Source organism: Corythoichthys intestinalis, chromosome 6 (assembly GCF_030265065.1).
Source record: "Corythoichthys intestinalis isolate RoL2023-P3 chromosome 6, ASM3026506v1, whole genome shotgun sequence".
NCBI lineage: Eukaryota > Metazoa > Chordata > Actinopteri > Syngnathiformes > Syngnathidae > Corythoichthys > Corythoichthys intestinalis.
In genome coordinates, this window is record NC_080400.1 from 26,365,868 (window position 1) to 26,381,290 (window position 15,423).

The window sequence follows — 15,423 nt, forward strand, 5'->3', positions numbered from 1 at the left end:
TTCTTTCCACGCATGCGTACTGGTAGAAATTTCAGGTTGCAAATGCAGAACATGAACAACGACTCGCAAATTACTACCGGGCACCGAGTATCATCACAAAACGTTTAAATGTTTTATCATTGTTTGTGTTTGTGTATGCATCTGAGTACAACCGCTAACAATAGGTCAGGAATTGATGATTATGTGCGTGTAAGGAAGAGAAGATTATACATTTAATGAAACGAGAAACCAACCGGAAGCGAAGTACTCAAGTTGACTTGTTTGCAAACCAGCATCCAACTCTACGCCAAAGGTAAGTTTATTAACAAGAAAATAAAAATATATTGTCGAGCGCCGTACTGCGAATATGGGTCAACATTTCGGTGACAAACGAGTAAAATTAAAAACAAAAATGTTTACAACGAAAGCAAACGGGTTACTTTTATTTGATGATGGATGAACAACTTGTTTGTATGTTAAAACTACGTTCATCAACTTGCATTGACGCCTCGGGAGTTGGCATGAAACTTTTTAGACTTTAAGTATAAAAACCTAAATATTGTAAGTACTGTAATATAGTTATCAGTACAAAACGACTGTTTATTACGGCAACTTAAAAAAAAACAAAACAAAAAAAACGCTGTTAACATAGCCTAGAAATGCATTAACAGTCGGCTCAAAAGCACACCTGTTTCTAATATGCACAAATTTACAGGCAAAAAAGGCCACAAAAACAAAGCCTGCATTTAACTGACATAAAATGACACGATTAGGGGCCCACTACCTCTGAAAATGTGGGTTTTCCTTCTTTCTATGCTTTTCCGTGCAACGCAAAGCTCCCAACATACAATATTCATATTTTCTGCTTTACATTTTTAAAATCCAATTTACATACAAGAAATATTAAAAATTGGGAAATCACGGCACACAAAATGCGTCGGGTTTTTTTTCTGAAAACGTAAAATAAAAACATACCTGTTCATTTACAATGGCCCCTTTCACCCCCCCCCCCCCCCCCCCAAAAAAAAAGATGATCATACAGCAAATGATTTAAAAAGAAGTAAAGCAGAAATACCTCAAAACTAGAGATGTACGATAATATCGGTCACCGATAATTATCGGCCGATAATGGCAATTATGACGTCACACAGATAATCCAGATAAAACGAAATTCAACCGATAATGCAATCCGATAATTACAGTATATACTTGATTTAGCCTTCAAATGTGCGCAATCAACAGCTTTGTCCAATTCTGCTAGTTTTAAGGAGGTGTTTTTGCAGTGTAGTAATGTGATATGTTATGATATGTTAGGAATGGCTTACTTTTAAAGGCATTTTTGTGCAACTTGGGTGTTTACTCTCTAAGTAATTGTTGCAAAATCTTACCATTACACAATGTCATTGCCATTGTTTAGATGTTGGAATTTACTACTTGTTCACATTTGATGTGGAGAAAAAAATTTTTGCACAGTAACATTTGATCTTTGAATACTTTAAAATTTTACATACATATTTGAATAGAATTATCGGCGTGACATTATCGGTTATCGGGTGGAAGGGGCAGGAAATTATCGGTTATCGATATCGGTTGAAAAATGTATTATCGTGCATCACTACTCAAAACCAGCAGGAATTTATCCAAAATTTACAGGAAGTTACCCCAAATCAACAAGAAGTTACCTCTAACCTAAAAACCCAAAATTAACTAATTGCCCACCATTGACGACGATGGACATTCAATTCGTTTAAAGTGGGAGGACTGGCTGTAAATGCTCATCTTTCAGTGTCATTAGATGTCCAATCCTTTTTGACTGGAACTCCTAGCCAAAATGGATTGGACGTCTAACGCTGTCTGTGGTAGCTAATGAGTTGTTTAGTGCTCCTATTGCCGTTGATGCCTCCTGTTTTGTAATACAGCATTCCAAGGCGATTGCAAATGTAATATAAATTGCATGCTCTGCTCTGGGCAGCATGGACAGTCTGGAAGAGGACCTGACATGCTCCGTGTGCTACTCGCTATACTCGGACCCACGGGTGCTGCCTTGCTCTCACACCTTCTGCCGAAGCTGCTTAGACAGTCTGCTCCACGCGTCGCACAACTATTCCATCTGGCGTCCGCTGCATCAGCCGCTCAAGTGCCCTAATTGCCGCAGCGTCGTGGAGCTGCCCCAGGCAGGCGTGGACATGCTGCCCACCAACGTGTCCCTGCGCGCCATCGTCGAGAAAGTACGTCAGAACCTCCTGTAAGCTCCTCTGTCAGACCTTTGTTCTTGTTCTACTAGACAATGTATTTTCTTTTAGTACCAGAAGAATAGCAAGCCAAAAGCTCCCGAGTGTCCGGAGCATCCGGGGCAGCCCCTCAATATGTACTGCGTCCAGGACCGCAAGGTCATTTGTGGCCTGTGCCTGACTGTGGGCCAGCACCAGGGCCACACCATAGACGACCTGCAAGCGACGTTCGCTAGAGAGAAGCAGACCCTTTCGCTCCTGCTCGAGCAACTCTCTGCGGGCAGATGGGCGCAGGTGAGGACCAACCATAAGGCAAGGCAAGGCAAGGCCAGGAAAATTTATTTGTGTAGCACAATTCAACACAAGGTTAATTCAAAGTGCTTTACATCACGTAAAAATCCAAAAAACACAAATAAAATGATACATAAACATCATGTTTGATCATCAAGTAAGTTAAAAGGAAACAGGAAATGGAAATTTAAAAAAAACAAATTGAATGAAAATCCATATTCATATAACTTGAAATCTGAAGAATGTAGTGGGGCAAATAAGTATTTAGTCAACCACTAATTGTGCAAGTTCTCCCACTTGAAATTATTAGAGGGGCCTGTAATTGTCAACATGGGTAAACCTCAACCATGAGGGACAGAATGTGGGGGAAAAAACCCAGAAAATCACATTGATTTTTAAAGAATTTATTTGCAAATCATGGTGGAAAATAAGTATTTGGTCAATACCAATAGTTCATCGTCCAGGCCCGTGTGCGGTTCGCTAGAGAGCATTTGGATGATCCAGAAGAGGACTGGGAGAATGTGTTATGGCCTGGACGCAGAGGTTGCGCTAGACTTTTTCGTTGTCTGTCATTTTGACTGACAGTGTCCTAAAAATCCGCTCATAATCTATTTTTACCCGTCAGTTACATTTTAAAAATGATAATAATGACATATTCAATAGTATTTAGTTTTCATTCATTTTTAATTAATATTCTGTCCGAACAAGCTTAGCAAGAGGCAAACACAGCGGAGTGCACCAATCAGCGACGGGCAAACGTGCCGTTAGCAAAGCGACGAGGGCAGGACGAGGGACTTGCGCGCAGAAGTAAACATACGAGGAGAACCGAGTTTATTCAACATGGCTAGCGCGAGACAGACTGTTGTCAATGTCTCGTGTCGATGTGTTTTAGCTCATTTAAAACTGAATTTACCGCGGATTGGAACATTCTCGCCTCTCCCGTCATCCGTGTTGTTGTAGAGACGACTTTCGGCACACAAGAGTGACGTTGCTCGTGAAGAACACGTCACGCAAATAAACAAATCTGATTTGTCGATTGATTTTGTACCTACTCGAGAGGCTGTGTCCCAGACTTTTCTCTCAGTGTTTGAAAAATACAGGGAGAACAGTCTGGCCGTGCCAGGCAAACACTCAGTTGCCTTGACATTTTTCCGAGTAAGGCCAACGACGTCATGCATCAAGAGAGACAATAGCTGATTAATATTCTCACTCGCCACCCTGTGGTCTGGGGTGTGAATTGCAACCTGTCAAAATGACGGATGGACTTCAGTTTTTTCCGTCACCGTTTTAAAAAACCGGTCAACGACGGAAAATATTGGGTTAACGCGAACACTGCCTGGACGTGTACTTTCTTCAGCAGGGCGACACGTCTGGCATTGCAGGATTTGAGTCCCTGGCCCATTGTGTTACTGATCTTAGCCTTTGTTACTGTGGTCCCAGCTCTCTGTAGGTCATTCACTACGTCCCCCCGTGTGGTTCTGGGATTTTTGCTCACTGTTCTTATCATTTTGACGCCACGGGGTGAGGAGGGAGTTGAAAGTCTGTGTTGCCCAACGACAGCCCTAAAACGTCACTGCTCTAGAGGAGATCTGCATGGAGGAATGGGCCAAAATACCAGCAACAGTGTGTGAAAAGCTTGTGAAGAGTTGCAGAAAACGTTTGGCCTCCATTATTGCCAACAAAGGGTACATAACAAAGTATTGAGATGAACTATTGGTATTGACCAAATACTTATTTTCCACCATTAATTGCAAATAAAGTCTTTCAAAATCAATGTGATTTTCTTTCTTTTTTTCCACATTCTGTCTCTCATGGTTGAGGTTTACCCATGTTGACAATTACAGACCTCTAATATTTTCAAGTGGGAGAACTTGCACAATTAGTGGTTGACTAAATACTTATTTGCCCCACTGTATTTGCAGTTATGAACCCTGTGGTAAATTGTAGCGTTTTTAGCACTGATTTGAAGGAGCTAACCATTTGAGCACATTTGAGAGCTTCAGGTAACTTGTTCCAGAAGTGAGGATCGTAGTAAGTGAATGCGGCCTTACCCTGCTTGGTTCTTGTTGTTGTTTCAGCTGACCTTAGGTGACTAGATGCTTCGTATGGGTCAAACAAATCAAGCATGTATTTTTCTCCAAGGTCATTGAGTGTTTTGTAAACTGCTAAATATACCTATAAACTAAACTACGAATGCATTAAAAAATACATTAGCTCAAACAAAAACTTAGCTTATGTTGATCTTAACAGGGAGCAGCTAGATTCAGCCATGTGAAATGAGTTATGTCATATTCACTTTTGGCACTAGAGGTCAGTATATCCACCCAAATCAATAAAACTAAATGCAAACACTTTTAAAACAATCCATTACAACCCTACTTTAATTAAACGAATACTCGAAGCAGCAAAATTTAAAATTTTTTTACTAATTGAATTGCTCGAGTTAATCGATTAATCATAGCAGCATTAGTTGCAATCAATGTTGTTTTTGTCAACAATGACTACGACAAAAATATTTTGTCAGCGAACACTTTTTTTCTTGACGATGACAAGATGATATCGAGCAAAAAACGTGTTTTGGGAATGTCAGTTTTCATTAGTTTCCGTCACATGTTCACAATGTGTGACATTTATGTGTAGTCACTGTCAGCATGCATTGTATCAGTGTCTGGTTGCGTCACTTGTGATGTGCTGCCCCCCGCCCCTCCCGATTCACCAGTGCTCTCCAGCCTCCATGCAGGTTTGCACACACGGTAAGATTTGTTTTCTTGGCCAGAATGAATATGCAATGTTGCTTTAGCCTTTACAGGTCTGTGCTGCTCAGTGATCATCACACACTAAATGTAACTGGTAGCGTTAGCATTAGGCTAATGCTAACAGTGAGCGTAAAAATCTCGGACAACTTTTTTTTTACTTAGTTTGTGGCGTCCAGTTGGGTAGAATTAATTTAAAGTAATGTTCCATTTTCCAGCTGAGTTTGTAATATCAAGTTAGTGTTGTCCTTGTAGATACATGCTACAATATCAGTCAATCAGTCAATCATATTTGTCTAAATAGGACCCAACTGGGCTAGCAACCAGGCTAGAATATCATCACCTGGGATAGGTTCCATCCCCATGAACCTGTTAACACAATCAGTGACCAAAAAAATACAATATTCACTGCCAAAGAGGCATTAAAAAAAAAAAAAAAATCTATGCGATTAGTTCATGAATGAAATTTGAAATGCTTTGGATTCACAGTGCTAAGTTAATAAGCCAAAATCACCTGCAGAAAAGGGAAACTAAACCTTTCAGTATTTAAAAAAAAAAAAGGATATAAAAAAATGTTTATACAGCGTTTGTTCCTCCCTTCTACACCCTTGGTCGAAGATTTTAAGACTTTCTCATTAATCTGAATGATTAAAAGTCTCAGACGTAAAGAATGCGGGTGTAGAAATAAAATAAAAATGTAAGCGTTTGAAGTAGAGATCGACTGATATGGGATTTTCAAAGGCAGATTCATATTTTTTTTTAAATCTATGAATCTTAATTTTTAAAAAAAGTCTAAAACCAATATTTGAGGCCGGTATACTAAAAACAAACAAAAAATGTTGATTGTGAAAGGCAATTAAAATTATATTTTTCTTCATTTTGTAATATTGGCCACTAGATGGTGCAAAGTTACAATTAACAATTATAATCACCCCAACAGTGAACATGTTATTCTATTCTATTGGCCTATCTTGACAAAAGTCCATATATTGCTCCATCTTTCTAAGAAAGATCATCACCTTAGCAGTGATGTTATTTCTGATACAGTGAGCTTTAGTTTGAAATGTTTTACACAAAAATGGTATGTATGCCAATAGATTTGGCAAGGTATGTGCTGTGCTAGTCAGCTGAAGTATGCGTATGTCAAGTTTGACGAATGCAACTGACAAATACTAATGTAGCCACTGAACATGGATGTAACTGTCCTAATTTGAAAAGCAGGTTAACATTACGACCGGCACAACAGATATGTATTCTGGTAAGTTACGTCGCTTACGACATTGGTCTGTTGCCAAACCATTATTTATTGGTTATATGTCCAAAAGCCAAGCCTAAGTGTTTAACTACTGTTCAGATGTTAGAACTGGCACAAAAGCAAAAGTTCTTTAATATTGATGTAACTGTTCTGCTTTGTGTTTTATCTCATAACAAGCTAATTTTCTCCCTTTTGTATTTGTAATACTTACCTATGTTCTTCAGCTGATTAAAAAAGTTAATTTCGTTTGGTAGATTTAGTTAGTGTACATCTTTGAATCCAATGTTCTTTGGACCTTGAAATATCAGTCAAAAAGTTGTTTTATTTAGGGGGGGGGGGGGGCGGAAGGAATTATGGTGTTAAAAGGAACATTATGTCATGTGTTAGGTGTGTGAGCTGGGCGAGCAACTGGAGAAGGAAAAGGCCCGCTGTGAGTCTGCGGTGAAGCAGGACCGTCAGGAAGTCGCCGAATTTTTTCACACGCTGGAGATGGCGCTAATCAAGAAGAGGCAAGCTTACATGGAGGTTCTGGACAAAGCCTTAGCAGAGGTGTCGCTGTCCTATAACCCGCTAATCCACAGGGTCAAGGAGCTGCAGGTATGTACGCCCACCCTCTTGGGTTCACTAAGCATCAAAATCAAGTAAATGTCAGCTTGATAAATTGCTTTTAAAAAAAAAAGTTCAGTACCAAATATGAGTGCGTCAGTTTTATTCCCTTGGAAAGTTTTGCCAATTTATATAAGGAAAAAGGGGACGTGACAGTGGTGTTGGTTGGTTCCAGGAAGAGCAAGTGGACCTGATCTCTTTTGCTGAATCCGTGGGGGAGGAGGAGTCTCCGTTGGCCTTCCTGGAGAAGGTTCACGCATTCAGACAGAGAGTATACGACTACAAAGTTGCCAGTCTGCCACGCGCCCTCAACCTCTCGGTCACGCCCCGAGCGGCCGATTACCTGCGCCGGAACTGGAACACAGTCACCCTCGGCAGTCTGGATGAGGCGCCGGTCCCTAATCTGTGCACCCGGTGCGGTGGCGCGACTTCCAAGGCTAATGGCGGACCAGCGCGGTACTGCAACTGGCTGGGACCCCAAATGATTTTGCCAGTGTTGACGCTGCTGCTGGTAGTGGTTTCGCTGTGCTGGCTTGGCGTCCCTCAGGTCAGCCAAGGTCCAAGGGAGCTATTCACGCCTGTCGGTGAACAGGTTGAATGGGCCTATGCAGTTACAAAGATGCTCATACAAAGATGTATAGTTTACATTTTGTCTATGCTAGAAATGTTTTTGCAACAGTTGACTGACTTCTTCACAAATCTGGCATCACCGCTTGACTTCAGCCTTTTATTTACAAGTTGACTTTTTATGTAGTAAGACAAAAAAATGTATTTGTACAGTAATCCGTGCTTGTTGATTAGCCTTTAAAGCCTCTTGGTAGTTTTATTAGGAATTTTGTATCTTTGTGTTGCTCAATAAAGTTCACATGTCCATCTATAAAGACTGCTCATTCAAAGGAATGAATGGGTGAATGAGCTCAGCCCATTTAGTGAACGGCTGTGCATTTGTGCAAATGGCCGTTTCAAAAAGATTACAAATCTTCGATGTACACAAATGCATGTTCCTTGTATGCGTGATGATAGAGTACATGAAGATCCAGACGTGTCGGGACAACTTTGAACGGAAAATCATTTGACTGATCCTCTTGATTTTCTATCAGCGTTTGTTGACATAAAATTGCTACTGTAGTGGTGGTTTTGACAATGAGTTGAACTTTATTGAAAGTATAAAACAATGTAACAGCAACAGGTATTTACAAGAAGCGAGAGCTCTCTTAGGCAGTGACGGCATGGTGTTCTCGGAACACAATAGTCTTGGGGTTGATCGCGACGCTCTTGGTGGTGTTATGAGTCTTGTAGATACCGATGAGGCGATCAGCTATTTCAAACATGTTGTTCCTCAAAGAGATGATGATGAACTGGGCGTTCTTAGTTTGCTCCTGCAATGCAAATGAAACCCACAGTGTGCCGAAAACAGTGGCGAGGGGATCGAAAGGACGCGTCGATTCGTGCTTACGTAGATGTAGCAGGCCACGATGGAGACATTCTTGAAATCGAGCGCCGCATCGATTTCGTCCATGAAGTAGAGCGGCGTGGGCTTGTAGTGATGCAGTGCGAACACCAGAGCCAGGGAGCTAAGGGTCTTCTCCCCTCCTGACAAATTAAAGATCTTTTTCCAACTTTTCTTTGGAGGACGCACGCTGTATACACAAAGTTCAAGTATCAATAAGGTGGCAGAGGTGAAGCAACAAACTTGTAGATGGCACGCACCTGAACATGATGCCCTCAGAGAAGGGGTCCAGACTGTCCACCAGCTCCAGCTCCGCGTCGCCTCCCAGCGTCAGCATCTGGTAGTTCTCCTTCAGCTTATTAGTGATCATATTGAAGCCACTCATGAACTCGTTGAGCCGCTGTTTGCGGAGGTCCTCGTAGCCCCGTTTGAAGTTGTCTCGTTGGGTTGTGATCTCGTCCAACTGGGCAACACGCTGCAAATAGAGCTCTTCCTGCACATATGTGGAATTGGATCACGCTGAGGTTAGGGTTAACTCATTTATCCCTGACCCTCGGTTCTGCCGAACCGGCTCGCGTGCACTCGGATGTACCTTCTTCTTATACTCCGCAATGGCCCCGAGGTTGGGCTTCATCTCACTGCGCTTGGTCTCCAAGCTCATAATCTTTTTCGTAATGACTTCTCGGTCGGAGATTTCTTCTAGCTGCTCGGCCGATAAGACCGGAAGCTGTTCGTCCGGTGCTCCCTCCACGGTGTGCAGCGAGAGCTTCTCAGCCTGGGGATCGCCACGTGTGGTTAGGATTAAAAACAAAACTGCGTCAAGACACATACAACTAGTGAGGGCACCCACCTGCTTCTGCCAGTTACTGATCTTGCCCTTACACTCGGCGACGGCTGCCTCCATCTGCTCCACTTGCAGCCGGACGTTTAGAGATTCCTCCTGCAGGGCGTGTTCCTGCTCTTGCAGGACCTTGATCTCGTTCTCTGCCGTCTGGTACTGATCCTGCACCTCTGAGCGTGCCGCCTGGAGAAGAATGAGAATCGTTCAATAAAGCCTTAGACTTGATCCGAGTGATGGTGAAAGTGAATCGTCAGGGTTTTCCCCTGAGCTAAAATAGGTGCTTGCTTCTGTCTAATTTACAGCTGCCTCTGGCTGTGTGTCGACTAGAAATAACTTATCAAGTAGGCTGTCATTTTCATGGTTCTGGTTAGGGCTGCAGCTATCGACTATTTTAGTAATCGAGTAATCGGATAAAACTTTAAAAAAAAATTTTTTTTTTAGGTAAAGAGCAATTATAAATAAACATGAGAAAAAAAGACATTTAATCCAAAATTGAACCATTTTCAGTCCATCAATGTCTTTATTTTCGATGTACATTGTTGAAAACAGCCAACAATTGCATCTCAGATGTAACTAGAATAAAAAAGACAAATTCACTGCTTTCACTCAAAAAACTTCTAGATCTTATTTAAAAAAAAAAAAAAAAAATCTTACCTAAAAATGTAATTACGCTTGATAACACACATCACTTGAAAGCTACGTGTTTTTCCCACGTGTTTCAATTTGTGTCAAGCTATTTTCAAGTTCTAGATATAGACTAACTTAAAACTTAAGTGCTGATAGGATTTTGAGTTTTTGCAGTATTCAAAATAAATATACCTGCTGTATTGGAGCACATGAGGGACCAATGGTACTTGGTGTTTAATTCAGCAATGACTACTGAGCTAAAACTGACAGTTAGCTTAACTATGTTTTAATTTATATCACTCTACAACGCAGTGTTTTTACAGATTAAATAAAGTCTATGTAAGACACATTAGCCATGCATCGACAGTGGTCATAATCAATAGAAACCCAGCCCTCCGAAGGGCTAACGTTACGTGAGCGAGTGACAGTAACGTTATATTTATTAGCGCTGAGAAGTCTACTACTTAAAGATCGCGGCTGTTTACTAACGCTGCCGAGTCTGTCATTTCGAAACTAGTCCTAAATGCATGCGATATCTATGAGACGCATCGGACACTACCTGCTACCACACTAGCATCATGCGGGCGTAGTTTTTAGCAACGTCGGCTTAGTTTTAGCGGCTGTCGGCTGCAGTAAGGTTTTTTTTTTTTTTTTTTTTAATTGCCTCTTCCTCTACGCACGTGACGTGGCAAAATTAAACGATTCCTCGAGGTGAATAAAATTACTCGGATCAGTTTTTAAACTCGAGTTACTCGAGTATTCGTTTCAGCTCTAGTTCTGATCAACTCTTTCAGTGCCATTGACGATGATAAGACATCCAGTCACGTCTTCTTTCATCCTTTTGTGAATTTAAAAAGTGTCACTAACGAGACGTCAAATCATTTGAAGTGGGAGGGCAGCCAACCCTCCCAGTTCAAATAGATTGGACATCTGAGACAATGGATTACAAAAATATGGCAGGACAGAGGAGTTTCAAGGGCATAAATACAGCAAGCGAAATTGTGATACAAAATATGACAGATACAGGTAGTCCCTGACTTTCGTCTTTTTTTTTTTATGTTGACTTTTGTTTTGTGATGCATGCTTTTATTTTGGCACAGGAGGCGTAGAGCATACTTCCGCATGCAAGAGTATTCACACACCGCCCATCCATCCAAAAGGTGACAGCCTGCACGCCCATCTGTTGCTTGTGAAGCATCCAGATGCGACAGCTGTATATAACCCCTTTTGTACTGTTTATTGTGTGTTTTCAATTATGGTCAAATACTTGGGGTGAGTTGATGTGATTTGTTTTTGATGATGTGCGGACGCTGATTCATGCTAATCGTTTGTTATTTCTGTATCAGCAGCTACTTGTAAATGCAAATTTGAATTGCTGTTATTGAAGATGAGACTCATTTAGTTTCATTCTGAAAAGGGGATGTCAAGAGCAGCTGAATAAAGTCCGCAAACGATGCGGACGTCTGAATTCGTCATTTCGGAGCTTGGCTCGCTGTCTAGCCAGGACTTAGCTCGTCCTAGCTCATCCAACATCTTGACGAGGACAGTACAATGACGTATAATAAATGTTTTTGCATAGTTTTTTTTTTTTTTTTTTTAATTTGGAGGATGTTTAGAGGTATTTAAAGGTTTAATTTCGACTTAAGCGGAAATCCGGGTTACATTGCCAGCGCACGAACGGAAATCATTTGTAAACCGAGGACTAATTGTATTTAGCGTTCCTAGCTTGTTATGACTTTTACTGAGGAACACCATGTGGACATGAAGAGGGTCGGACCGGGTAAGACATGGCAGGGAGAGTGCGCAAGAGGTAATGATGATAGTGGGGAAATGAGTATTAAATGAGTATTAAGACAAGAATTAGGTGAGCTCCCTAATGCTAGACCTTTCCCAATGTTTTTTTTTTTTTTTTTTGCCTTGCAACTTGGACAAGGTCTGACCTCAGCTTCTTGACACGATTTCATAATTTGGCCCGCCTCCTCCTCCAGTTCCCTTAGCTGCTCCGTGAACTTCACCAAAGACTTCTCAATGTCATCCAGCTCTGCCTGCACGCGGGCCAAGTTCTCCTCGCACTTTTTCAGGTTCCTGCGTGGACATGACACTGCGTTAACCACGAAACTCACCAGGCCGGTATGTGGTCTCCGGTGCTGGATGCTCACCGATCTGCCGTTTTGACGGCAACCTTAGCCTTAGTGATGGTAGAAGTGCATTCATCGAGAGATTTGTTGATCTTGTCCAGCTTGTCCTGCTGAGCCTTCAGTTTGTGGTTGGTTATTTCCACGATCAGGTTGTGGAGCCTCTTCACCTCATTTTCCACCTTTCCGGCTTTACAGGATGCCGCTTCAAAGTCTGCAAAATAAAATGTTGTTTCATGCGATAGAAGGACGTCAGGATACCATTAACATTCTAAAGTACTATGCTACAAAAAGGTCACAAGTGAACTGCACTGTGTTCCACCTGTATATTAGCGATTCGGGAATCGGGACCAGTGGATTCACCAATTCGTAGATTTTGGGAATATTTTTAACATTGTATTTTCATTTCTCTTGTAACATTCTATATGGGGGGGGGGTCCTCTGTGATTCAATTCTCCAATTTGTGACAGAATTCTAGTTCATAAAAAGGCGATACAGCCCACATTTGTGCAAAAGCCTTAAGTCTAAATATGACAAACACTTTTAGACCGTAAATAATGGGAATCTGATAAATACAATGTTATCTGAGGATGCCTTTGTGTGCCATGTGACAATGTATTTTGCCACAAACTAGTTCTTTGGAACATAACGACCAGCTCTACATAATAAATTCATGAGCGGGGCAAAAATGACCCAATCCTAAATGGAGTTGTGTAAAACTGATATAAACGGTGGCAATTTAGGGAACAACATCCTGCCGCCTCTTTCAAGCAGAAAATTGACACATTAGAGGCATGACATAATATACAGCAAATTTAACATTCGAGCAGTGACAAGCTCTCAAGAACCCAACAGAACTGAGATGTCACTCAACATTAGGCCTCAACGATATTGGAAAAAACTATTGCTGCGATTTTTTTGGGGTTTGCGATATTATATTGCGATATTAAAAAAAATATATATATATAGTATATATATATGTTTTTAAAGAAATTTTCACTAGATGACTTGAATAGCTGTTTGGAAAGACTTTGGATGACTCTCAATGACCAGTGTACAGTGATCCCTTGTTTTTTGCGGTTAATGGGGACCAGAACCCGCCGCGATAAGTGAAAAACCGCGAAGTTGCGCACCCCGCCCCCCAAATTTTTTATTTTTTGTGTATGTGTGCTCAATGTATTTATTCATATTTAGCATTGGAAAGAGATACATATAAGGCATGTTTTTTTTCTCACCTTTTCCCCAAAGTATGATTTAAAAAAAATATACATACATAATGTATATATATATATATTAATAAATGGTTTTAGGCACTTAAAATGTTATGTTATATTATGATCAGTTTTAAACATAACTGTCCAACCAAATCATTTTTGAACAAGAATAAAGTACTGTAGTCGAAAAATGCATGGCTTTATTAAATACTTTTGTTCATCTACCTTAGCTGTGACTCTTGTTGGACATGTAGAAATTACAAACTCCTCATGATCACTTCTGGCATTTAATTCATATGTCTCAAACGTCTCCAACACACACACACACACACACACACACACACACACACACACACACACACACACACACACACACACACACACACACACACACACACACACTCATTCATTCCAAAGCGGCTTCCTTGCAGATACTGTTTTACAAGTTAAACGATGATTGACAGCTGCTGTGCTGTGACGTCTGCTTCTTTGGCAAGATCAGAGATACCAGCATCGTTAACTTTTATAAGCAAGTGCTGCAGTGACTGTGAGGTTCAAAGAGCGTGTGAAGCTCTGTGCAGAGCAGAAAGCAGGGCGTATGTGGATTAAAAAATATAAAAACTATCGCGCACACACACATCGCGATGGCAATGTTTAAACGATATATCGTTCAGGCTTACTCAACATTCACAAAAAAAAAAAAAACAAAAAAAAAAACGTCTACAATTTGCATCGGTTTTTCAATGGTCGACGTTTTTTTTTTTATCATGCTGACATTTTGAACACGAATCACAACTCAAATAAGCCGTTCCTGGCATTATCATCTAATCATTTGCTAAATGGCGCCAAATGTTATTAAGTTGACACAACACATACTGTAGGTCTTTGGAGGTATTTTCTTGCTGTAGCAAATGGATCGATTGATATTTTAAAGCTAGAAAGGAGTGTTAAAAAGTTAAGTGTAGTGTGGTGGGACCTTTCTTGAAGGCCTCCAGGCTCTTCTCCATCTGCTTCTGCTTGGTCTTGTCTGGGGCAGCAGCCAACACGTTGCCCTCTAGTTCCTTCATCTGCACCTTTAGGTGATTCTCTTGTTCTGCCAGACTCTGGAGGACATTAAAAGTGAAACTCATCTGATTTCCTGGCACCCATTGAGACCAGTCAAGATTATTTTACGACGTACGGTCATGCTGTTGGCGTATTTCTCCAGCGTGTTCTTCATGTCTCGGAGCTGGGAGCGGAGACGCTGGACATTTTCTTCTAAATGCAGCTTCCTCTCCTGGCAGCCCTGCAGCTTTGTCACGTTCTCGTTCAGCTTGCTCTCCATACGGTCGAGCTGTAGACGTGTGCATTTCATCAGGTTTTAGAACAGACCTATGCAAAAAAAAATCGGACGCGCAACCGTTGGGGTTTCTGAACAGCCATCCGTATTTATGAATTAAAGAGAAAAAAAAAAAATCTACCGGTACTTTTGAATAGAGGTGTGCAAAATTTCCGATTCTTAGATTATTCGCGATTCGGCCGTGGAAGATTCGAGAACGATTCACAAACATCCAAATTCCGATTATTGAAATATGCGAAGTAAAGCGGAAGTACACAACACTCAGCGCGCCGCGCGGTCTTCGGGACGGAACGGAGCGAGAGTAGCTAAACATCATGCTTCCCATTACCCGGCCCCTCGGGTAATGCCAATGCTCAACTCACGGCTCTAGCTCAACTCATGCAATGAGATAAAAAAACACAACAACATACCTGACTGCTGCCGAAAAGCTGCTACAAGTACATCCATATAGTGTTACGGTGGATATCATTTATATAGGACTAGATGCAATATAGATTTGGTAGTGTTAGCAGCACATCTACAAAAAGCTAGATGCGGGCGTTATAAACGGCCGCCATCTTAAAGCAGTACACTTCCCTGCAAGGCTGTTGTAGCGAACCTTCCAAGCAAACCTAATTAACTTTTTATCTAAAATACTCCTAAATCGGTAAAATATTGACTTGAATCTATCTCTAAAATAGTTTTAAAACTTTCACATGTCGA

The 15,423-nt window shown here is 41.1% G+C and overlaps 2 protein-coding genes across 2 annotated transcripts in view; one reads left to right on the forward strand and one right to left on the reverse strand.

Moving 5' to 3' along the window:
- On the forward strand, positions 1–7,996 carry trim59 (tripartite motif containing 59). The gene is made up of 5 exons (XM_057838309.1): positions 1–292; positions 1,952–2,207; positions 2,283–2,504; positions 6,897–7,106; positions 7,291–7,996. The coding sequence occupies exons 1-5, from the start codon at positions 216–218 to the stop codon at positions 7,855–7,857; spliced, it is 1,332 nt and encodes a 443-aa protein (XP_057694292.1). The 5' UTR covers positions 1–215; the 3' UTR covers positions 7,858–7,996.
- The window catches only part of smc4 (structural maintenance of chromosomes 4), a 27,170-nt gene continuing 19,532 nt past the window's right edge, over positions 7,786–15,423 (reverse strand). The window contains exons 16-24 of the mRNA XM_057838306.1: positions 14,563–14,715; positions 14,359–14,485; positions 12,193–12,382; positions 11,974–12,118; positions 9,416–9,589; positions 9,158–9,340; positions 8,826–9,058; positions 8,572–8,755; positions 7,786–8,494 (exon numbers count right to left, since the gene is read on the reverse strand). Coding sequence (XP_057694289.1) covers positions 8,330–8,494; positions 8,572–8,755; positions 8,826–9,058; positions 9,158–9,340; positions 9,416–9,589; positions 11,974–12,118; positions 12,193–12,382; positions 14,359–14,485; positions 14,563–14,715 — 1,554 coding nt within the window. The 3' untranslated portion in view covers positions 7,786–8,329. The remainder of the gene's footprint in view (positions 8,495–8,571; positions 8,756–8,825; positions 9,059–9,157; positions 9,341–9,415; positions 9,590–11,973; positions 12,119–12,192; positions 12,383–14,358; positions 14,486–14,562; positions 14,716–15,423) is intronic.